This window comes from Mesoplodon bidens, assembly GCF_964165515.1.
Source record: "Mesoplodon bidens genome assembly, chromosome: 11".
Classification (NCBI taxonomy): Eukaryota; Metazoa; Chordata; class Mammalia; order Artiodactyla; family Ziphiidae; genus Mesoplodon; species Mesoplodon bidens.
The window spans coordinates 60,355,364-60,381,079 of NC_138167.1; the positions used below are offsets into that span (position 1 = coordinate 60,355,364).

At 52.5% G+C, this 25,716-nt stretch overlaps 1 protein-coding gene across 1 annotated transcript in view; it reads right to left on the reverse strand.

Moving 5' to 3' along the window:
• The window catches only part of TBC1D22A (TBC1 domain family member 22A), a 334,425-nt gene that overhangs the window by 134,945 nt on the left and 173,764 nt on the right, over positions 1-25,716 (reverse strand). Inside the window, exon 9 of the mRNA XM_081249045.1 lies at positions 4,875-4,984. Within this exon, the coding sequence (XP_081105171.1) occupies positions 4,875-4,984 (110 nt within the window). The remainder of the gene's footprint in view (positions 1-4,874; positions 4,985-25,716) is intronic.

Below are 25,716 nucleotides of genomic sequence, written 5' to 3' on the forward strand. Positions count from 1 at the left end.
CTGCTCCACTGCCCTTTCCAGCTGGAGACTCCTGACGTGAACAAAAGCCACGTCAAGGCCACATACGCATCCTCTCCACCACCTTCCCAAGCAACGCACCGGCCCTTTGTTCTCTTTCCTTGGGAGTCTGGTTGAGAGGCGGCAACAGATCGAGGCTCTGGCTCCTTCTGAGGATCCTGGGCCACCTTCTGAGCGTGCCTCGGGCCACTCTCCTTTTCGGAGCAGAACCTTCTCCAAGGGCTCCCTGTGCAGGCTCCGGTTCCCTGTGATACGTCATCCTTTTTCTCCCCCTGGCTAACTCACAGCAGCTGTATTTGAGGGACCACCCCGCCGCCCGCAAGACAGTGTCCCCTCCGGCCCCCAGTCACAGGTCTGGTCATTCCCGGCCTTTCTCTGCCAGTCACTACACCGCCACATTTCTGGCCTTTTCTCTGGCAAGATCCAAGATAATATCGTCACCTTCCCCAATATTGCCATCCCTTCCACGCCAGCAACCAGTTCTTAGAATTGAGTAATTCTTCCCCGAGGGAAGAAAATGTAAATGACTAATTATAAAAGGCGACAGTTCTTTTCTACTCAAAGAGGCTGTCCTGCTAAGTAATGAATCTGAGAGTAATAGTATGACTGCAGGGCAGGCAAGTATGGAAGCCGTAACTCAAGAGGTGAGAGCTCCCCGACAGTCCCGGCGTCATGTCGTTAGTGAAATGAGAAGGCTGGCAAAGGCCCAAGAATAATCCCCGAGAAGCCAGAGAAGGGCTCGCCCACCTGGACTGGAACCCGGGCCTGCCCTGCCCCGGCGCCGCAGCAGAGGCCTTCGAGCAGCTTCCTCCCTCAGAAAATACACGGGCGGTCTCCTCCTCGGCCCCAAGGCCCAGGTCCTGCGGGCCTGTCGCAAGGCGGTCCTTTGTAAAGAAGCAGCCCATCAGCTGGACTGGCTCAGACGGCCTTTGGTGACCTAACAAAAAATCACCTCCAAAGGCGGCATTAGAAAGACACAGTCTGTGAGACCACTGTTAGAAATAATGGCCCACCAAATTTTTTTTGGCCACGCTGCGTGGCTTGTGGGATCTTAGTTCCCCAACCAGGGATTGAACCCAGGCCCATGGCAGCGAATGTGCCAAGTCCTAACCACTGGACCACCAGGGAATTCCCCCACCAAATTATTTTTAAAAGTTAAATCTCTGGCTGGACTCCTCACGTCGTACCTGAGGACAATCGACCTCATTATGAGACCCGAGTGTGGCTCTATCCTGACAACGAGACGGGAAAGCCCACGTCAGAGCCCTCCACCTCACGTTCCCAGTGGCCCCACTGGGAACATGCAGTCAATTCACGATGCCCAGGATCCAAGGAGCAGGATACGGGCAGAAAGACCCACTGTTGTAGGATCCCAAGCCCAGGGCACAGCTCCCCCAGCCCCAGTGCCAGCCGACGTCCACTCGTGGCGCACTTTCTCCGTCGTGTACTTTTCGTCTTGTGAGCTCACCCTGGGGGCCTCTCCATGAGAGCATCTCTCCCTGCGGGGCTGCAGCTCCCACGGTGCTCAGCCAACCGCTGGGCCCCCTGGGACCCTTCCAAGCAGCCTGTGAGGTCCAAACTGCATTCATAATGATACTGAGGCAGCGTCTACCTCTGTCGCCGTGTTGGCATTTGCTGTCACGCTACAGAAGTGGTGGCAAGAAGCGCTGGCTCGCGGCACGGACCAAGGCAGCGTCCACAACCGTACTCAATGCCACACATTCGGGGTTTAAAAAGAGGCAGTGTCACTTAAGGATGTCCTGGGTGACACAGGAAAAGTTCCTAATCTTATGATTAGTCTTGGGTTAAATCTTGACCCTTGATAAACATCTTTTCAGTATTATATGGGAAAAATGGGAAGAACGTGTAAAGCTCTGGAGACGTGCACCCAAAACATTGATTTCTTCCAGAAAAGCAATTTTGGGTGCAATTCTCTGAGCTGAGAGCAGAACTGGATACATTTTCCAAGAGAAAATGTACTTGAAAGAATGACCAACAGGCAAACTGGTTATTCAAACTTGGGTATCTGGCAGACATTTTCTCAAAAATGAACCAAGTTACCCTGTCACCTCAAGGGAACCAATTCAGTGTTTGCTGCCAATAATATTTGCACTTTTAAGCCAAAATCTGAATTTTAGAGAACTTTTATCCACCACTCTGGGCTTGACAGTTCCTTATGAGACGGCGGTAACACTAACAAAGGTGATTGTTTGATACTGTATGATGAAACGCACCAAGGTTTAGAAGATCTGCATACCTCGGGCACCCAGGACTTCCCGATGACCAGTGTCCGATGTGTCAGAACCATGCGTGTGTAAAAGATCTACTCCAAGTGCGAGACAGGTCAATGGATTTTACTGTGACTGAGCACAAAATGTTCACTGATACGGCGTCACATTCACACTGCAAGTGACCTTTAAGAAACTACCATCTGTTCGGCTGTGGTACGGTATTAAAGGGAAAACAGCCAAAATCATCTGTAAGGGCTGTTAAAATGCTTCTCCCTTTTCCAACTACATACCTGTGAGAGGCTGGGTTTTCTTCATATACTTCAACCAAAAAAAAACATATTACAACAGGTTGACTGGAGAAACACATATGAGAATTCAGCTGTCTTCTGTCAAGGCACGTAAAGTAAAGCCATGCCTTTCTTCTCACTACACATTTTTGCAATGGAAAATATTCATTTATCATAAAAATATGTTAGTTATAATAGCATACAATGGGTTTATGACACCTGGTCCATGTTTCCTCTTGATTTTAAGTCAGTTCATATCCTCACACTTATCCAAACTACAATGGCGAGAGTACTTGCACACACTGAAAAGTCCCCCACGGAGCTCACACGGGGTCACAGGGGATGGCCTCGTCTAAGGGAATTACAGAAGAGTCCCCCCAAACTCCCCGGATGCTGGTAATGGGCATCGCTGAACGCTTGCTCACGTGAGGATCACGTGGAATCAGTCGTGAGCATGTGACAGAAAGACAGACGGCTGCCGTTGGCATGGCGTGCGTGGTAATCACACACACACACACACATGCCAGAGAAGCATTATGCCTTCCACGCAGCACCCTTGTCAATAAACCATTTCATCAGACAACAAATCTCGGGTGAAAAATGAAAAGCCAGCATCGGTTTCATCGTACAGCTGATTTTATTTACAAATAGAAGCCGGATAATCTTGTATTTAAGTAGCGGAAGTTCCATCACTCATGATCAGAAAAGTGACATCTGAAATTTATAAAAAGTTTCAGATTATGATTCAATCTCCTTTCCAAGGAGGAAAAGAGTCTTAAGTTTTGGGAGAAAGACTGAAAAATATGAAAACGTTAGCAGAGTAGAGAAATGATGAATTGATGCTGGGGCCAAAATGTGTCGCCAGCAGGCACATTTTTCTTTACAAGACACAAAATCAGTCAGGAGGCGTTCTGATGGGCTCTCAGATACGAGCTTTCTATTGTTCAACTCCAGAAAGGGCTTCTGCTTTCTCTTTGTCAATTCCTAAGTTATCAAGGGGAATGGGAACCCACACAGTTTTCTTCAACAGAATTATCCTAGCTGATTTATTCAAATTAAACCTCAGGGCCTCACTCAGTCTTTAGATGACATCTTAGAAAAACCTTGCTTGGACCATTTCCAATCAAGCAGCTTAGCTGAGGCCTCACCAGCGGGCGGCATCAGGAACGCCTGCTATGACAACAGCTCAGGAAAAGCCAAAGCTGGTGGGAAACGCCTGTGAGGAGTGCATCTGCAACACCAGTCAGTCCTCTCTCTTCAGGTGGAAGGGCCCTCCTTACCTGGGACGAAGGGATCCTGGCAGAACCCAAGGCCCCCGCACAGCCTCCGTCCTGTGGCGGCCGTCTTTGGACCGTCCTCTAGTGAGTGACCAGAACGAACCTCAGACCAAAACCCTGCCCGGGGCTCTTCCCCTCCTCTGTTGGCAAGTTCACGGTCCCCCTCCAGGTCCCACTCTGCCCCGCATGCGTGTCGTCAGAGTGTGGTTTATGCCTTGTGCCGCAGCGCTCACACCTCTCCCCTTCACCCCACGGTGAGCCCGGGAGCTCGGCCCTAAATCCCTTCTCCCGCCCCAGAGCGGGTGCAGCCCCAGCCCCAAGCAAGTGTCTGGGAAAGCTGTGTGGGCACCAGACAAGCCTAAAATGGCCCATAGCTGGCTCGAGAGACGTGTACCTACCGCGGCCACTTCCTGCCACACGCAAGGCTCCAGCCCGTCTTCCTGCTCTTGACCTGCCAACGTCCTCCTCCCCGGGCACTGTGTTATGAGTTTCCCCCTGATTTAGGGGAATGGATGATTCCATAAAACCATCCCAGGCCCCGGAAGACTCTGGCTTTCCTGGGAGAATCCCAGCCAGGGACCCAGCTGACACCAGGTCCAGCAGAAGCCCCACCCACGGGGGGCAGGATGCCCTCCAGCTCACGCTTCCCTCTGGGACCCGGCAGCGTCACTGGCCCTCGAGCGCTGAGATCCCTGACCCGAGGCGGGCGGGGATGGTGGGGCTGGCCGCTGACGGCCCCGGTGTCACAGAGGCGGAGCCAAGGCCTTAAACCCAACGCCCTTTAAGAGGCGGGTTCCTCTGAACCCAGTTCACGCAGACAGTGAAACGGCTCGTCAACGACGCCCCGCGCTGCGGGGCAGAACCACAGAGCCACCGGTGGCCGAGTTGGGGGCGGGGGGGGGAATACCCGCGGGGATCGGACTCTGCAGGGGGGGCCTGGTCCCTCCGAGCCCTGCACTGTGCCCTCCCACCAGCTCCAGAGGCACGTGTGCGCCTGCAGACACACAGTCACCCTGAGGAGTATGAACTCCACGGGGCGGCGCTGCCTCCGGGGCGCTCACCTGGATGCCGTCCAGCAGCCGGCTCATGCACCAGTACGTGTCGGCCTCCACGTTGCGCAGCGCGTCCGCAGGCACGCAGGAGACGTCAGCGGTGTCCACGTCCTCCTCATCTGTGCCGCGGGGCAGGGGAAAGACAGGGAGCCGTTAGTCCACGGGGTGAACGAAGACGTGCGCTCTGCCGGCAGGACCCACCTCCCCACCCCCGGCCCGTTTTCCTCGCTCTAGCTAGATGACTTGGCATCTTCCACCTCATCACTTAATGGTTCTCAATTTTAATGCCTAATTAGTTGCAGATAATTCATATTCTGAATCCTCTCCAATTAATTAACGTAATTAACATATTGTAAGTCATTGCTTCTCAGGCATTTCACATCCTAATAAGAGAGGACCTAAAATATCAATTTATTACTTATTCCTCACTGAGGTCTGAACGTTTTTTCCTAAGATTTCTAAAATTCTGCTTCTCATATATTCACATATTCATTTAGTAATCACCCCTCTAAAAACCCGTTTCCAAGGTGAGAGTTCCCAAAACCACACTGCATAAATATTTCTATGCTATGAGCAAACACCAAGAAAGCAAAAACACAGATGTGTTTGAAAGAAAGAATAGGCAATGGTGCTCTAAATAATTTCCTCCTCCAAGCATAAAAAATCTAATGAGAAAGCATAACTTAAAAGCTTTAAAATGCAAAACAGATGCCTAATTGAAATGGCTTATCAGACGTTTGAAGAAATTAACTTTAATATCTTATAAAAATTGCTATCATCCAGCATAACACTCATAAAAAATTTTTTTTAATTGTGCATCCTATTCTTTTAATTTTATTTACTTTTGTTGTATTTTGCAAATGTGCATGGCAACTTTACAAGGAAAATGTTCTTCAAGAAAAGAAACATTACAGCCCGGAATATATTTAGAAAGTTTTAAGTAGGTAAAAATGACAATAATCATAATAATGATAACTGCTAACATTTACTGAGTGGTTATTAGATGCCAGGCACTCTTCTTCATGTTTTAAATGCATTATTAACTCTATTACGGCCACCACTGCACCCCTTGGGAAATGGGGTACAGAGAAACAACGAGCCGGCCTGGTGGCGGCCTGGTAAAGAGTGGGGTCAGGGTGTGGACCCGCCATCCGTCCCGGAGCCCGGGCTCGTAACCGCCCCCACAGAGCAGGCCAGCCCTCCGCACCTGTGCACACCTCACACCCGGGCTTCGATCGCTTCCCCAGCAGCAGCCCGACACGGCCTGACTCCCACAAGGTGCTGCGCTAGGAGAGCCGCCTGTGAACACCCTCCCACTCCGTCCTCTGTTCACAGCGGAAATCAGAAAGTAAAACAGGGAGGCTCCTTCCAGGCCAGCACCCCGTGGGGGAACCAACCAGCTGGGGCCTCCGTGGGGGGCCTCAGGAGCCCAGACAGGAGGCCACGGCCCCGGACACACATCCAACCGGGCACAGCCTCACGGCCGTGTAGACCACAGAGCAGATCCAACTCCTAATCACCGCGTCTCCCTGGAAGCACGTCTGTCCTTCCGTGCAAAGGAAAACAGCACTCTTACCTCCCTTCCTTCATCTGCTCCCTCATTCACTCAACGAGTTTTTTTGTTGGTTTGGTTCGGTTTGGAGGGTTATTTTATTGAGATATAATGCACGTACCGTCAAACTCACCCCTTTAAAGTGTACCACTCAGTGGGCTTTAGTATATTCACAGGGTTGGGTAACCATCACCACGATCTAATTCCAGAACATTTTCATCACCCCAGACAAACCCTGACCTCATTAGCAGTCACTCCCCATTCCCCCTGCCCCTCTCAGCCCCCAGTAGCCACCAGGCTGCGTGCTGCCCCCATGGATGTGCCTGTGTGGACATCTCATCTCAGTGGAATCACAGGACACGTGGCCTTTCGTGTCTGGCTTCTCTCACTGAGCACGATGTTGCCAAGGGTCACTGTGTCGTAGCCTGTGACAGTGCTTCCCTCCTTTTTATGGTATAATAACTTTCCGCTGTATGGATGGGCCACACTGTGTTTACCCCCCGCCCCTCGGTGGTCACTGGTCATCCCCACGTCGGGGCAAAGTGACGAGAGGCGGCAGGCCCTCCCTGTGTCCCTAAACTCCAGACTCTTGGGCACAGAGATGAGGAGGAACAAACGCCCCCAAGAAGCTGGTGGGTTAAAGGGGAAAACAACTTAAAAACGGAAAACAGAAACATTTAGGTACCAGTCACCTGGGTGATGGGGGAGGGGTGCGTTACTCGGACCCAGGCTGTGTGCTCAGCCAAGGCCCTGGCAGGCAGACCCAGGCGGCCCTGTCCCCTTCCCTGTGACACGGGGCTGGGATGAAGAGTGCACCGGGGCCAGCCCTGAGCTCCCCTCTGCCCGAGTGCGCCCGTGAACCTGCGCCAGCCCAGCTGCCCCCCTCTGGGGCTGGGGGCCTCTCTCCTGCACTGGGCACCGCTCTGCCCGCCGGGCTGGCCCAGCAAGGTGCCCGGCCCCGGAACTCTGCGGTCCCAGGAGGCACCCTCTGCCCACACGCCCTGAGCACACCCTGGGATGGAGGCCCACCTGATTCTGCGGATGGCCTGGCTCTGGAATTTCTCGTGGCAGCCGAGGCGGGAGGCGTCATCGCCACCAGTTCACAGATGGGGAAACCATGTCTCCCCAGGGTTCATTGCCCTGCGCTGTAAGGGCTGCCCAGCACCGGGTCCCGCCCATCACGATGCCCTTCCTGCTGCAAGATCAAGTTCGCAGACAGGAGTGCAAGTCACTCGTCGGGGCAGAGACCTCCTTGCTGGGAAACTCGATTCAGCATCCCCCCCAAACTAGAGCAGAGCTGGATTTATTTTCCGTTCTCAGGGAACCGAGTCAACAATAATCAGAGGGCTCCTCTGGAGGTCTTCCATCCACATACTCTCTTTCAAGCACCTTCAAAGCACTGAGATACTTCCTCAGCTATAAGAAAAGGCAAGCAGGGGACTAAAGCCACTTCCTCAGCTATAAGAAAAGGCAAGCAGGGGACTAAAGCCCTCCCCAGACCTCAGGCTCTTCTCCTGGGTCACAAGCAGCGGGGCTGCCGCGGGGTGTGGGCAGGAGCCTGGGTGAGTTTTCCTCATCTGTTTAGCTGGCTTATTATTTTATCCCAGGAAATATCAGTGTCATTTCTCACAACGGGCCATTCGGTACTCTTGGATGTAATGAAGTAATGGCATTTAACTCAGAGAGCCCCTATGCTAATCTGTCTTCGAAAAGCCGAGAGAATCGGAATGACCCTTACTGTCAGAATGAGATAACTACCCCCCGTATTTTTTTTAGGGGAGCACAGAGAGCAGCACCGTCAGAGCCGAGGGACAGGCCCAAGTGCAGAAAACACGGTGACTGCCCCTGGCGTGGGGGCACAGGAAACGGGGCACTGGTGGTTCCGAGGGGGCTCAGCTGGACCAAACCACGAACAAAAGAGCAGGTGTGGTACAGGCTCGGTCTGATAGAGGCTAAGCTACTAACCCCCCAGAGAGTCCACACCACGGGGCAGGGACGACCTCTCAGGGTCAAGACCATCTGACCCCAAGGGTGCACACCTGCCACCAGAGCTCACTCACTGCCTGGGACAGCCCGGGGATCGGGGTGGGGGTGCAACCAGGAGGGGAGGAAACCCAAACACGGAGCCACCCCACTGTGCACAGGCCCAAGGAGTCTGGGCTTCAGGCCGGCGGCCATGGAGCCCAGGCCAGCTGGGACTCAGTGACAGCGGAGAGGCCGGAAGAAAGGCCATCAGCCTAGAACACTGAGAGAGACCCACGGAAGTCAGGCTTCCCAGGCCATCCCAGGGTTCAAAGGAAGAAACATGACCCAAAGGGAAAAAATGATCAATTGACAGGTACAGGAGAGCAGACAAATCCAGGCCAGCAGCAGACAGAGGTGAGGCCTAAATAACAACGTGGCTGTGGCTGTGGCCGGGGCTGTGGCTGTGGCTCTGCAGCACCCCTGGGACCTGGGGGGTTGGGCCATTCTGACACAACCCGTGAAGATGCTCCACGCAGGAGTGGGGCGCAGCACAGGGCCCCCAGGGCAGGGGCAGGGCCCACACAGCCTCCCCACTCCCCACCCTGCAGGGCTGGGAGCCAGGACCGCTGGGGACTCACTATGGCAACATTTAAACGTTATTTAAAATAACGGAATGTAAACCAAACTATTTCATCAAAAACCGGACTAGATTCTCTGTCTTGCGTTTATCTTCTAATCACAGACAAACAGTAACGCTGGCATGAGTAACACTGCACCCAGCCCTCCTCCCCACCTTATCCATGACACCTCCCTTCAGGGGCCAGGCCCTGTACCCCGGGGACACCACATCAAGGAAGGCGACCCCAGAGAGCCCTCAGAGTGCCAGGGAGGACGACAAGTGCACAGGCTAACCCAAGGGGCGCCTGGGGGAGGCAGAAAAGGCGCTGACCGCCACAGCCCCGGGCAGTAGATCAGGAGTCCCAAGTGGACCACAACCAAATATAAAGGCACAGGACGTAAAAGCAGACATTTAATTAAAAATAATCTCACTTGTCTTCTTAGATCATAGAAAACCTTTAGGGGATGATTTAAATAAATTATTTGAAAATGCTGTCCTGCCATATGATTGTTTAAAAAGCAATTTGTAAAACAATCCTATCTTTACCAACAACTCCATTTACATGGAAAACTCCACACGTACACAGACGTGCACACAAAGAACACTGCTCAGAGGGATGCCGCGGAGAACCGTGGGTGCCCCGGGGGTGTGATTGGTGGAGTAGGAAACTATCACTCTTTATTCTCTACGGAAAGGTACAAGGTAAAAAGAGAACGTCCGTTTTCACAATGCAGTTATTTTAGCAATAGGGGGAAAAATGTTGGTTAAGCCACTGGGATAGTTTAAAGTCTGTCTTTTCCACAGGTAAATAACCCTAGAGAAAAAGTGCCCAACGGTGGTGGTACTGTAAATGGTTTGAGAAGCTTACAGGGTGTTTGGGGGTCGGAATGATTAGAGTGTGGGGACACGCTGGCATTCAGTGGGTGGGGCCGGTGCTAGCCAGCCTCTGCCAGACTGGGCAGGTGGGCAGGTGGGCAGGTGGGTGGGTGGGTGGATGGGCAGATACAGGAAACTATTAAAAGAATGGAAGGTACTCAGCCTGGTCAGGAGAAAACCACACAGGGATATAATTGCTGCTGTGAAATATCCCAAAACCTGTCTTAGGCAAATAGAGAGCAGAAATTTCCTGTCCGTGTTTCCATGTCCAGGAGATAGAGAGCATCAGTGGATAAAGGAACAGGCAGGCTGATGAGCTCAAAACCCTAGGACACTGAGAGGACGAGGATGCCCACCATCGACAGATGGACGGACGGACCGAGTGTTGCGCCTGAGTTTCCACAGCGCGTCCTCTGGTGCCGGGGCTATTTCATCTGAAAACAGCCCGCTGAGGAGAACACCCACACCCGACAGACACGGGGCCTGCGGGCAGGGAGCGGGCCGGGAAGGGCAGAGCCCAGAGGCCGTGCTGGTCCCCTCGGTGTCGCCGCCGCCCTGGACGGGCCGGGCACCAGGGCCTCTGACTGAGTGTGGAGAGGAGGAAGGAGCCCTTGGTCCCTAACCTCCCTGCACGGCAACAGCTCTAGAAAAGCAGGACCTCGTGCGTAAGAAACAATCCCCTGTCCCTGCCTCCATGGGACTGCGGCACAAGCTCACGGAGCTTTCCGTCTCCTGGGGGCGGGATTCCCACGGCCTCCTTGCTAACTGGAAAGGGGAAACTGCTCAGTTTAAACAGCGCTGGGACCGTCACGGGATTCCAGGACAGTGATCGCCAGCGCGGGCTGGACAGCGGCCTCATTCAGCACGAGGTGTGGGGAAGAGCGCCGGCCCTTCTGGGGAACAGCGAGGGCGGGGAGGGGACCGACGCTGTTGTATGACTACGTCCAATCACCCACTGTGCACGAGCCCTGCACTAAACCTCTTCACATAATTAGAAGCTTAGCTGGGAATCAAAAATAGTCCCTTCTGTATCAGCAAGCTGGAACCGTTCTACTGTCTAATCTGCTGCATCGCTCAACTTGGGAGTTTTAAATTTGAAACCCTGACACTTTGGTGATGGAGACTCCAGCACTTAATTACATAGATTTGGGCTCCAATGTAGGGAAAAATCCTGCTTTTAGCCAGAGAAGTGTCACAACTCAAGACTGTAAATTCACGAAACTCCTTGGCCCGGCAAAAAGAACGAATGCTATGATCAGATTGGCTGAGCAGTAGGAATGTTCAATTCTAATATAAATAATGTTCAACGGAAGGTCACGGACTACACCCTGTCAGGGTTCCCAATTCTGTGACGTGGTTGAAGACCCGCAGCCCACAGCCCCGGACACACGTGGGTGGATGCGCTGTCAGCAGACAAGGGTAACAGATCAAGGACAAAGCAAGGACCACGTGCTCACCCCGGGTCAGGCAAGATGGCACCACTGGGCCACATTCAACTGTCAACTTCCGGCCCTGAGAGGGACCCCAGTGACAAGGATCGACCTTCTCTCACCAACAACAGGCTCCGTTTCCGTCCCACCCCACCCCAAGCACACACCCCATCGGGGCTTCCAGTCTCACAGACGTGCAGCCCCAAGTGGAAGGCACGCTCTCGGGAACAGGACAGCTGGGGGGTCGGGCAGCTTACTGGTCTCTTCCTATAAAAACACGGGTACCTGATCCCCAGGGGAAAGGGCCTCTCGGTAACACGGGAAAACGGCAGTGGTGGTGTGGTAAGGAGCCCAAGAGTGAACGGAAATTTCTGTATTTTTAGTGACCCTTGTTTTCATAATGTCCTTTTGGCAAAAGAAAAAATTTTAATCTCATAACATTCTTTTAGCTTGAAGGGATCTTTGAGTTTTTTCATAATTCTGTGAGTAGGAGTTTTTGGTAACAGAAACGCTACTGGTGGAAATACTGATTGATTCTATTAACTGGTATTGAGCACTTGTATGTGCAAGAAAATGCGGGGATGGTTGGCAGGGGAAGACGAAACCAAGAACCACCCGCAGAGTCTGGAGGAAGAGGGCACCGATGCACGCACTCGTCCACGGATGTGCTGACTCACTCATCCTGTTTATCGACCTCATTTATTGATAACATTTGTTTACCTGATTTATCTCTAGGGAGATGCAATTCACATGGCCGTGTCTGTGAACAAAGAACCAGCCAACTGGAGAGTGAGCAGGGACAAGGGGCAGACATAGCAGGTTCAGAAGAGCACAGAGTCCCTAACCCCCCGGGAGGCGTGAGCCGGGGAGAAGTGGCATCCGAACTGGGCCTGGGAAGACGCAGAACAGAGCACACAGTGACGGGAAAGAAGGTGACGTGGGGGAGGGGCCTCAGGAGGTAGAGCCGGGAAGCTGCATGGGCTTCTGCACAACTAGGCGGGACAAGAGGTGGTGAGGATCCTGATTCCGTGGCCCCCGGCGGCAGGCTCCAGAGCGGGACTTCCTTAGCGGGAAGGGGAGCCGTGGAGACACCTGTGCATCGGCGTCTGCACGCAGCGGGCTGGGGGGCGCAGGGACCTGATGGAGGGACAGCACTGTGGACAGGAAGAGAAGGCCAGAGGCGGGGGAGATGCTCCCAAACAGAGCGTGTGAACCTCAGCCGCCACGGAGGCTCACATGAGATCCTGGGCCGCACCACTCATGTCCCCCCATTGGTAAAGTCACTGCCAGAGAACAGATCAACTCCACACCATGAAATGCCAGGCGCGGGACCACCTGCTGCAGAGGACAGGTGTCAGGCCAGGATGCGGCAACGCCCCACGGCATTTCCTCCATGGCAGGTGTCACGAGCTGTGTCACTCCCTACTGCTTTACCTGTGTGCTGTCCCCCCACTGCAGTAAGAGCCCCTGGAGAGCAGGGCCATACCCACCCCGCCCTCCGTGTCCCCAGGCCCTCCACCCACACACAGCAGACGCCCCAAAAACACCCACCAAGTGAATGAACAGCCTGCCACCAAGGAGCCGACAGCCTAGGAGGGAGGAGTAGCTACATCAACAACTGGACCTAGAACACGGTAAAAGTTATGCCAACGAACTCTACGAAGAATGAAAAAAGACTTTACTCCAACGTCTCTGGTTAAGGGAAATATCCAAATTATTGGTGAATTTAAGATTATACATAAAGTCGAACTCGCCTCCACTAATGGCTACGCAAACAACAAGTCAACCAAGAATTCCTTCAAACTGAAGGAGGCATTCTTCCAAACGATGTCACATACAGCCTGCACGAACAGCCTCCTTTCCGCAGAAGCTCAGGGGCCTCTGAGAAGGCCAGGCTCCCTCTGATCTTGAGGCCCCCTTGAAAGGCTGCAGCTCATGCAGAGCTCTCCTTTGAGAATCGCAGGCACACTTTCTCAGGAAAACAGGCCCCCAGGTTCACGGGCTCCCGCCCTCTCCGCGCTCCGAGAGTCGAGAGTCGTAAGCAGAACACACACGGCCTTCCCGAGGGGGCACACAGACCATTAAACCCACAGTGCTCATCTGAGATGCAGTGGAGCTTCGACCCTCTCTCATCAGGCTCACAGGACGAAAGCGTTCACATCTATTCACTGAATTAAAGGGTTTAAGCCCTTCAGGATTCCCTAACGGGGAAAGGAGTGGAGGACTTTGGTTAAGACCTTTCTGATGCCGTGTGTCCAATCAGAAGCAGGTTCTGTAGAGAGACCCATCTTTCAGAAGGCGGACAGCAGTCATTCATACAGAGAATAAGCTTCCTGGAGTCATGCTCATCTGCCAAACGCAAATTGATCATAAATCAATTCATTCGATTGATTTACTCCCTTTATCTAATTAAGTCAAAAATAATTCCTCAAAGGATAAACGGGTCTTTAAATCAATCAGCAAAACCCTCCCTCACCATTACTAACACGGCCAAATGGAAAGAAAGGTTGACCAACACGAGACCCTGCTTGTTCCTCAAAGCCTTGGTGAGCTGCATTCAGAAAGGGGGCAAGGAAAGCTCGGGGGTGCCGCGCTGGGACAGAAAGTCGCCCCAGAAGGTGCGTGTAGAGACACTTCCCCCAGGGTGATGATGGAATCCCAACTCTGCGTGTGTGCGCAGCTCAGAGAAAGACCCTCCCAGGGAAAAGCCCAGGACAGAAGGAAAACCTGGTCTGCGTCACCATATTCAAATGTAAAACGGTTGTAAGTGAAAAAGTGAGAAAGTAAAACAAATTGGATAAACATCTGCAACACAGTACAGGCCAAGGAGTAATATCAAACAATCTATGAAGAGTTATTTCCCAGCAAGAAAAATATATAAGTCAGCCTGGTAAAAATGAGGAAAATACTTGAAAAGTTTACTTATGAAAAAGTCAGTTAAAAACATAAAGAAATGGGGACGTCTCTGGTTGTCCAGTGGGTAAGACTCCACACTCCCAATGCAGGGGGCCCGGGTTCGATCCCTGGTCGGGGAACTAGATCCCACATGCATGCCGCAACTAAAGATCCTGCATGCCGTAACTAAAGATCCTGCATGCCGCAACTAAAGATCCTGCATGTGGCAACTAAGACCCAGTGCAGCCGGAATAAATAAATAAGTATATTTTTTCAAAAAAACATAAAGAAATGATCAGTAGCACTAGTTATTAATCAATTCAACTAAATATAATGAGTTCACCTATAAAATCGGTCACATTTCAAAGTTTAAGGTACCCAGCACTGATACAGGTAAAGAGAAACAGTCTCAGGAACCACAGGGCGCACGCAAAACACAGAAATTCCACTAAGAGAAGGATAAACGCGTCCTGCAAAATAATCTGACAAAACAGGCCAGAGGTCACGAACGTCCACAGAGCTCTGCTGTGCCCAGATGGCGAGCCAGGCGCTGAGACGGGGGCCCTGGGCCCTGCCCTGCCACGGCTCGCAATCTGGCTGGGGCGCGGGCTCCATGGTGCAAGCCCAACTCCCCGTGAGAACGGGTAGGCCCCCCTGGCCCCCAGGTTAGGATGAAATAAGGTGCTGTTCCACTTTATTACTAATGACACAATGAAAGCCCAGACGTGCACCCCCAGGAAGTCACACTGTGAGCACCTTTGCTGCTGGGGTGATGGAGGCCCTTAAGCTCTGGCTCATTAGAAAGGTTTGCGGCCTGACCTGATGGACAGCCCAGCCTTCACTGACAGTTCCAACAAGGTGACTTTGGCCAGGGCCATTCGCAAATGAGCAGCTTGCTTTCATTGACAACTCCTGGTCCTCAATAAATCATTCAGACACATCAACTCCAAAATTCCGCTCATGTTTTCATGCTACTGACATCCCAACTGTGATGCAGTTTACGGCGAAAGTGGGCATGGCATTTGCTGCCGCCTGACATCAGGGTCTCACGCGCAGACTGCAGAGGGGTCCGTGGCCACGGCCGCTGCAGCAGTTCCAACATGTCTGCGTAAAAGGCTGTCTGTGCTCACTCACCAGGCATGGCCTCGCCAGGAACCAGGCTTTCAGTCACCCTGGCAATGCCCCTGATGGCCCATCAATCGAGAATTGCCACATTTCAACCCATTCTTCCCTCTGTTACCTTCAGCAAAAGGACCCTGAACAGGAAGTTAAAAAAAAAAAACTGCTTACATTGTAACTAAGCCAACCGCATGGAATCTAATCACAGAAAGTATGAGGCTCAAAACACAACCTGGACAGACAGTCCATGGATTACAACACAAGGTCAAAGCAAAATGGGCTCCTTTCAATATTTTTTGAAGCACACTTCTATTCAAAATAATATAATCAACTGTGTGGCTCTCCGACTTGTCAATAATAAGAAATTCATTCCCAAGAAAAGAACCCTTGAAACTCCTTTAAAATAGGGGGCCCTTCCTTTCCTACTGGTCAGGTGGCCTCCTGGCTCACGGATGCAGCAAATGCTACAGGTCCCAGCAGTTAGGGAGGGCCGCTGGGGCCGCTGGGTGCTGAGAAGGTCCGCAAAAGGCCTGACTACAGAAATGTCCAACAAATTAACTTCTTCTTCTTATTTGAGACGCACATTTATTTTGCAAACAGCACACCCGCTCTCCATCACTGACCTAAGAAGCGTCCAGACACAGAAGGTGTGTTGCAGGCGGCCCAGTGCAGGGCCTAGGCCTGGAGAACGGTCTCCAGAGTCACCTGAGCCACCACCACGGCCATCGCCCTGTGCACGCTGGAATCAAAGAGGAAAAGCAAATGCAGGCACAGGTCCCCAAAGGGGCCCCCAACGGCTGGTCCCTTGGGTTTCACCCTCGGAGGTTCCCACTCCCCCGAAGCACACCGGGAACTGGGGAGGCAGAGGTGAGTAACAGGGTGGGGCCCTTTACTCAGCACCCACAACCTGGCCAGAGACCAAATGGCTCCCAACGGCCACGGCTCGGGCACTCCCGGCCTGCCCGGGCCTCGGACACTGTGAGGCCAGCGTGGGCACTGAGAGGGGCGCGGGGCACCCCAGGCGGCGCCCAAGGCACGTGCGAGATCCTGAGTGGTGGTGGGGATACGACGATCAGGCACGGATCATTTTAATCCATAGTCACAGAGGAAAATGTGAAGAACTCAGACTTGCAAAGAAAGAGGGAAATGAGGCACAAGTCTATTGTGTAAAACACTTCCCGGCTACCTGAGTTTAATTTTATTCCAGTTTCTTCTACACGTAGTTTTCGCTCAGCTTTTCTATGTCTATGGTTGCGCTGTAAATATAAATGTGTATATATTGATACTGACGTTCGTAGCCAGGGTTTTCCCCTTTATAACACACTCTTCGGGATGTTATAGAGATGCTGGTGAACGGTCAGGACCTGGTGCTCTGCCGGTTTCCTTAACCACATCCCTGCTTCGGACGTCATGTGGAACGTTTCACTATTATCAGGAGAGCCCCCCGCCATGAGCATCATGTTTGCATAAGGGGTCTGAGCCACGTTGAGAATCATTTGCTTAATATAAACATCTCAAATGAAAGGTGAAGGAAAGGTAAGAACATGTTCAGGGTCCTGACAAATGTTAGTAAATATTAGTAAAATATTTTAAACGAGCATTCGGAATTTATATCACAGCCAGGGCGCCTGAGACTGTGGACCCCACCATCCCTCATCAGCGGTTCCTTCTTTCCACCTCTGCTCACTGGGAAGGTACAAACAGCTCAGTAAAATGAGGTATAATTTGCATTTTTTTATGTTCTGGTGAAGTTTGACTTTTTTCCCCCAAGTGCCTTTGTGGCTGTTCCTTAACCCATTTTGGATTCACTGAGTTCCCAGGGGGAGCCGTGAGGCGTGGGAAGGGGGGCGGGGAGGGGGTGAGTTCTCATCCCCCGGGAGCGGGGCTCTCCTTGTTGGGATTTCAGACACCTGCGCCTCCCACTACGAGCACCCCTCAGGGGCAGAGCCCAGGCCTCCCAGCAGGCTCGGGATGTGTGCCCGGCCAGCCCAGTCACCCATTACCCTGAGGAAACACACAAGAAACTCAGCAGCCCAAATCACAACAATCTAGATAAGTCTGTCAAAATCCACACACACATACACACACTCCCCAGACTGTCTGGCTAGCTACCTGTGCAGGCTCACATGGGTCCCTCTGTAATCACTAGGCGACAGCGCTGTGCCTGCCCCTCCCGTCTAGTACCCGGCATGTACAAGAACTAAGTCAGTCCACGTGCTGCTGTGGAAGGCCCCTGACAGAGCCCTGGGTCCCCAGTGTCCAGGGATGGGGGGTTGGGGGGTAGAATACTCAACTGAATGAAAGACTAGGTTAAAATTCTCCCAAGTCTCTATTGACCCAGTTGCCTGAAGAAATGACTGAGTCTCTCCTTTGTCACATTTGTGCTGGGATTACAAGATGCAGAATTAGGGGTGCGGGCCCAGAACGTTGTAAGCTGTACGGAAATCAGGGAGCTGCATGAACACTGTAGCTATAACTTGTTGCAGTCTCTCTGTTGGTCTCATGGGGCTATAAGCACTGAGGACAGGCCTAAAAATGTCCTGAGCCGCTTGAAAAGCTAAATGTACCATGAATATAAAACCATACAGATATGCATTACAATCTGAAGGCACTGGCGTCCCTACAAGTTGGCTGAGGTAGAACCCAAGTGTGAATCAACAGCAATTACTCAACTTGAACATGGGAGCAAAATTTTAAAAACGCTTAGATGATGCTTGACCTTCATTTACCACATTTTCTGAAATGCTTAACTTGTTTTCAAAAACTTAGACGATGTTAATATATTGGTACCATGAACCTCTGTTTACTCAAAGGCAGTTAAGAGACTCACTTCAATACTAAAGCTGCCTGGGATAAAAGATGAACTAACACCAACTAGCTAACACTATTTACAGAGAAAATGAAGGCGGAAAGCCTCTGTCAGAGCAAAGCCTCAAAGGCCTGATTTGTATTAATCACTCTGTTGTCATTTTCCACGGGCTCTACTGAATTCTCTTCATGCCAGCAGTCCTGGGCGAAGGTTTCTGTTTTGTTTTTGAGGAAATCTATTCTCCTAGCTGGAGGCTGGCCATTCTTTTGTCTGCAGCTGTGGAGCGAGATCCGAAGCGGGAGTCTGCCCAGACCCGCTCCCTGTAGTTTGGCTTGAGGGTCCTCGAGCCCAATATCAAAAAGATGCTAAGAGGGCTTCCTCTTAGTGGCGCAGTGGCTGAGAGTCTGCCTGCCGATGCAGGGGACATGGGTTCGTGCCCCGGGCCGGGAGGATCCCACATGCTGCGGAGCGGCTGGGCCCGTGAGCCATGGCCTCTGAGCCTGCGCATCCGGAGCCTGTGCTCCGCAACGGGAGAGGCCACAACAGTGAGAGGCCTGCGTACCGCAAAAAAAAAAAAAAAAAAAAAAAAAAAAAAAAGATGCTAAGAAAACATAGATTTCTAAATAGCGGTCCAACCCTGCACCTGGCACACAAGGCCTGTCATGGCGCTAACTAACGTGCCACCGCCAACAAGTGCAGGTGAGAGGAACGTGGTTAAAAGGAGGATGGCTCAGATCCTGGCCTTTCTTCGGCTCAGTCACTGGCGGCCTGTCGCCCATGGGATCCTCCTTCCCTGGGTGCTCCCGGGAAATCCAGATTTCAGTCTCTGTTACCATCCTCTGCGACAAGGAACCGGGGCTCTGGGACAGTAGCAAGTCTATGTTTGGAGCAGAAAACTCCAAAAGGACCTGCTGACAAAATGGAGGCCTTCAGAGGTCCCAGGGGGCAGCGCCGAAAAGGCTGAGTGGAAAAGTCAGTTCAAAGGACAAGGGGCCAAGTGAAATCAAAAGGCACATTCTGACCACAGGCCATGCCAATAAGCAGAGCCTGCAAAGTCCTGCCCACGCGGACGCTCAGAAGGACACAGCACTAAACACGCCGGCGAGAGCAGTCCTGGCGCCAGGCTGCTTCCAAACAGCGGTAGGGTGGAGGCTCCCGGGGGTCTGGGTCTGCTCTGACCCAAGCTGAGCCAGGGTCAAATGAGGTCACGGGCACCAGAACTGACTAGAGGAAGGACAGACAGAGGAGACGGGAGGCCCTCGGCACAGGGGTGAGGAGGTGAGCCTTTCCCTTCCAGGGTCCCCTGCCCATGGGGTGGCATCAGGGGGACAGCCTGGGCGCTGCCCGAAGGCCTGGGCGTCGGCTCCTACCTTCAGGACAGCACGGGACCAGCCCCGTGGGGAGTCCCAGCTGGACCCCGGTGTGCATGGCGCTCCTGCACCCGCTTTATCCCAGCCCAGCCCACCTCTGCCGCCCGCCTGTGCCCGCTGGCTCTCCACTGCTGCCAGGGCGATGGCGGACAGAGGCGGGGATGGCTGGACCTACGGGCGCCCTAAGAGATGCCTCATCCGTCCCTCCCATAGTTTCAGGGTCCTTTTGTTTCTGTTTCTTCACCGTGTGAATTGGAGAGTACTAACCCTCCCAGGACTGTGAGAACCAACCAGAATGTCCCTCCATGCCGCAGTCTGGGGGTGGGGGACGGGACAGACAGGGACACATTTCGTGATCAAGGCCGCCTCTGTGAGCCACATCCAAGACCCAGCTCGCTTCATACTTGATTAAAGGAAAAGCTTCACGCTTCAGTCGGGCGGAAAGGAAGTACAGAGGAGAAAACATACTCCTTCTGCACAGATTTCGTAAAAGAACTCAGACACTCAGGGGGCTGCAGCTCTGTCTCACGAGAAGCACAGCCACAGAAGCAGCACTCTCAGTGCACTCAAGAGTGAGGGTGCTTAGGACTAGAAATGCATGCTCATTCCCCCACGTTCAGTACGTCCACAGATAAAGCAAAGATGGGACCTAACTCGAGGAGCGGCCAAGCCCACTGCCGTCCTGGGAACCCGAGAGAGAAGCGCCCGGAGACCTGGGGCAGGCCCGCTACACATGACACCCGTGGAGCTGATCCCCTCCAGGGCCCTGCGGACAGGGGCAGGCTGGGCGGCAAGGACAAACAGTTCAAAGTGCCCATAAATCACAGCTCCCCGACAGCAAGAATGCCACCCAAGGCGGGGGGTCCTCTGTGCCCGCACACGCAGAGACCCCTGCCCACAGGGAGCCCTTGTCCCACCGCAACTTGACGACAGATAACTAAGCACCCATGGGATGAACGGGATTCAGATGCAGGCTGCAGGGGGGCCAGCAAAGTGCTGAGAAGGGCGCGGGGGGTGACAAGGTTGGCACAGTCCCCGGGAACAGGACAACCAGCTGCCAGGTCCCAGCCACAGAAGGAACCAGAAGGACCCGATCCAGGTTTCAAAGCCTGTGGTTCTACACCACCCCCGGGAGGCCGCAGCCACCCAAGGAGGGCAGGCAGCTAGGTGCACAGAAGGAACCCCGATGCCCTGGGGCTGGAAGCCCTCGCCACAACTGCGCCACCACCTCCCGGCTCCTGTCCCTGCCTGTCACCCTCCTGCAGGAGGAGCCCAGGACGCCTGGGCTCCCCGCATGCCATCCCCTGCCACTTGAGGACACTGTCCCCAACCTGAGACACAGGACCAGCCCCCTCCAAATACAGGAGATGTGGGGTGCCCTTTCGGGGGGGTGTCTGCCACGATCAGGGGGCAGGGGATGGCCTGGGTCTCCCGCCTCCAATCCATCCTCCACAAGGGCCCCTTCTTCAAACGGACCTGCCCGGGGCATTTGTCAGGGAGGCTTTCCCAGAGCATCACTGGCCGGTGGCTGTCCCTTTCCTCAGGGAGGTCTCTGGGCAACAGCAAGGGGCACGTGGGGCCTGGCAGAGCCCTTCTCCCTCTCCCGTGCAGGATGGACCCCACCGGGAGCTGACTGCTTGCCCCCGTCCCAGGATGCCTACGGAGCTCACGCCCCAGCCCGGTTGGGTCCACATTCAAGGGGCTACTCTGGCCTCCATCTGTTGGTCTCTGTTTATCTTCCAGGCCAATCCTGTTCCTGGCTCGTCAGCGACAGGGAGCACGTAAATCTAAGATCCCGGAGAACGGAGGGTGTTCCCCACGGGAGGCTCATCTGAAAGTGAGGAGAGATGCCTCTGCCACAGCCCCCTGGTCCCCCCATCGCACCACTCGGCCCCTCGCCGTCCGTGTGCACACACGGCCTCACCGACGTAACACCCACCTGGGCTGCGGACGGCAGCTTCCACGTGCTTTCCCAACATCACCACCTTAGGGCGGGACCAGACACTGGATACACCCCGGCTCATGTCCGTCAACTGAGGGGCGGCCAGGCTGACCCCCGAGAGGGGCCTTCTTCTGTCTGCTTATTCCAGGCAAGCGTGCTTTCTAACAGTGCGTTTATTACAATGCATGATGCTTGAAAATAACTTGGAGGATACAGAGTGTATATAAAAGAAAGGCAAAGCATCCGTAAATGCATGACGCAGCTACAGTTGACATCTTGGTATAGTTCACTGTATTACAATTTAGCCCATAACACTCACTCATACACACATTGTTTCAATAATCCAGAATTGAGACTAAATATGAAGTGTTATGTCTTACTACTTTTGTTTATACCCTGGTCATTTTCACATACTGAGAACGCATGAAGATCACAACTGGCTTACACATCCTCTGTGGCTGGACGTCTGGGTTCACCCGGAGCCTCCACAAGAACAGAGGCCTCTACGATGAACGCCCCAGCCCCGATCCTCATGCCCTTCTCCTGTCTCCTCCAGACAAGGAGGCGTCCAAGCCTTTCAATAGGCGCCCGGTGCTTTCCAGAAAGCCTGGAATCTTTCACCAAAAGATTACAGGGTGTCAATCTCAGCTCACCTGAAAAGCACAGAGGGTTATCTTTTTTAATCTTTGCTAATTTGACAGACAAAAATAGAACTACATTATTGGTTCAATTTGCGTTTTCATTACTTGGGCCGCTAGACTTTTTTTAAGTTTATTCTTCTTTTGTGGTCCCTACTTTGTAGCATCGCCGCTTATTTCCAAGAAGAATTTTTTCAACTATGTTTGCTTTTCACAGACGTAAGAAATGGTTCATAAGGATAAACACTGTCACAAAAAACTCCACAGGCAAGGAGAGATGTGCAGGTTGCTGCGAGAATGTAAACACCACCGTTGGTGGCATGGAATGCTTACGGCACCACCAAGCAAAGCAAACATTTCTGGTCAGTTTGAAGCCACCTTTTCACATAGGGATAGAAAGATAACTAAAATCATGATACCCTTCTGGGGTGGCGAGAAAATAATTTATTTTGATTGACCTTTCTTATCCAATTCAACGTCAGTGTATTTTTAATCAAATATATCAATAGGTACTAATTAACCCTGCTTGGGGTGAGTGGTTAACCAACTGCTTCAATAATAAATCAAAAAATCATAATTGGTATATTCATTTTTTATAAGTAACATACCATGTAACACCAGACTGGATATTATATCACCACCACGTAATTACACCACAACATACTCCACGGCCCATCCTTCACACTGTTATTAGACTCATAAAATATGCTTCCAGAATGAGAAAAAATAGCTGTCAAGCACTGCATCTTATTATTCAACTATTAAACTTTCTTAATCACCAACCAGTTTAACTGCCCCTGACAAGGGTTAGAAATAACATTTTGTGGCTCAACGGAACACTACAAGCATAACCCCTTCAGCCCGGAGCTGATCAGCAACTCCTCCCTGGATATTCCAATAGCATCTACTCACCCTTCACTGGAATACTGGCAGTTCCACTGCAATTGGCTGTAACATTCTGAAGGACTTTGCTAATTTATGCCAAAGATGTTAAGAAACCATTGTATTAAATTGCTCACTATTACTGTCAATTAGATCCCGAATGGGCAGACGACCCGTTCCACTCAGTCCAAACCAGCAGCTGAAGGAAGACATCACCGTGTCCACTTGCTGAGAATTCCGTCCCCTCCTCCAACCCATCGGCTCTGTGTCCTAAGCTCTGGCCCTCAGCCCAGAGCCTGGGCTGCGATAGAGGCAGAGATGAGAGACAGCCGCTGCCTTCAAGGGACTTAATACTGAGGGAGGATATAGGAGAAGGCAGGACTGAGGACTGACTCTGGGGTTTTCCACCGATACGCCACATGCCAGGCCACACGTGACAGCATGTCATCCATTTGCACATCGCCCTGCTCTCGTGGCGTTAATACCATGGGTGGGGCAGTGCTCCGCAAGCCTGGGGGACTCACTGGACGCCTGGGTGGGCCTGCTGTCTATTAAATGCATTCACACAGGCCTTTTCGCCTCCTCTGGAATAACTATCACCGCTGTAATCAAGCAAGTGTGTAGAAATCTGTGTTATTGTTGGTCTTTCCTGATAAAGTGCAGGCTTGAAAGCCCCAGGAGTGATACCCCACACAAAGGCACCAAAGAGGTGCCTAGACACACTGGCTGAAGACCGGATGGTCAGCTGGCCTCCCAGGGCCCAAATGGAGAGAGAGGCATGCAGCCTGCTAGCATCCAAGGAGGGGGAAGTCCATCCTGCTGGAGAAGGAGGTTTAAGAAGGCTTCGTGGAAGAGGGAGTCTTGGATGATAAATAAGCATAGTTTCCAAACTGTACGCAGCCAGCCACCTCACTCTCCTGATGAAAATTACTCTCCCACAGCTCCCCAGGTCCCCACAATAAACCCAGGCCCACTGGCCTGGCCCCCAGGGCTCTCCATGGAGACTCCCTGTGGCCGCTCTGGATCTGACCCCGCCAGTCACCAGCATGACCCCCTCGTGGTGGCTGCAGGGTCCCAGGACCTCGCCCCACCGGGCCTCACATGCCCTGCCCTCCTCCCTGATGTCCTCCTAGGCCGGCCGCCCTGCCCACCACTCAGGGCCCCAGCAAACACACATCTGTCACAGTCAGGGACTGCCCTGTGACCCGCTCCCCAACAGCAAGGTCCTCAGGGCTCCCCAGGGCCCAGGCTCAGGGCTCAGCCCAGAGGAGACTCCTGCAAACGTGCATGGGCCCGGCAGCAGGCAGACGTGCATCAAGTGCTCACCCGGGGCCGTATGATTCATAACGTGTTTTCTGTTAAATGCCGTCTTTGGGTTTTTGTTGTTTTTGTTTCTCAGAAATGGGGTTTTAACCAAAGGAAGTAGGCTGACCGAGGCCCACAGGCCAGTACAACCATGGGCAGGTTCTCAGAACGGCAGGCGGAAGCGGGTGGGCAGAAGTCAGGCTATGGCGGCGAGTCGGGGTCATGGGGGGCTCTGCGTCTGAACAAGGGAGTGGTACGCTCAGAGACAGCACCATTCAGGCTGCACTCTGGGAAGATGAGCTGCAGTGACAGCCAGTCGAGGGGGAATGTGAGGCTGGGCACGGGAGTGCACGCCGTGAGCCACAATCCTTGGCCTTGAGCAAGGAAACAGATGTGGCTTCTCATCTGGGCGAAGCCTCAGTTCACTGATTTAACTGATGTGCACCAAGACAACCCAACCAAGAGAAACATCCGCCTGCTGACCCAGCACCAGGCGCTACACAGCTCGCGGGTCACATATCACATTATTTCATCCTGACCCAGAGCAAGCAGCAGGCAGCTACTCACCTGTCTCAGAGGTGAGAAATCAAACCCAGCGAGGCCACAGCCTGTGCACAGCTGAGCAGGGATGGAGCTCGGGCCTTTCTGCCCGGCTCTAACGCCCATGTCCATCCTTACATGGAGATGTCATTTTAACTAGACTAGGACGCTAAGATGATGGACTTGGTTAACTGCCAGGGAATTTTACCAAACCCTAAGAAGGGGAACAAAAATAATAACTATAGCAGACTTTCCATAGAAACCATGCAGGACAAAAGGCAATGCAATGATGTCGTTAAAGTACTAAAAGAAAAAAAGCTGTCAACCCAGGTTTCTATACTCATCTTCAGACAAAGAAAAGCTGCCCTGCACAAAATGCTAAAGAAGGCTCTTCTGGCAGAAAGAATACGATACAAGGGGGAAATACAGATCTCCACAAAGAAATGAAGATGACAGGTAATGGTAAATGAAGGCAAAGATGAAAGGTATTTTCCCTTATTTATAATTTCTTTAAAAGATACTTGGCAAGAGCACAACAGTCACACAGATCTTGGCTTCTAATACCGTTCTCCAATCAAAGGGACTGGGCTCCTTGGAGAAATGGACACAGACAGAGACACACACACACAAACACACGTGCGCACGCACGCGCACACACACACACAATAATGCGGTATGTCACAGCGACCCAGGCACCAACTAAAACAGAGCCAATGGCCAAAGCTTAAATATTCCGAACAACAAAAGATAATGCAGACTCACTCCCTCTTGCGAGAGCACCAGAATCACAACTAACTGCTGAAGAGTCATCGACAGGAAGACACTGGAACTCACCAAAAAAGATACCCCACATCCAAAGACAGAGGAGAAGCCACAATGAGACGGTAGGAGGGGCGCAATCACAATAAA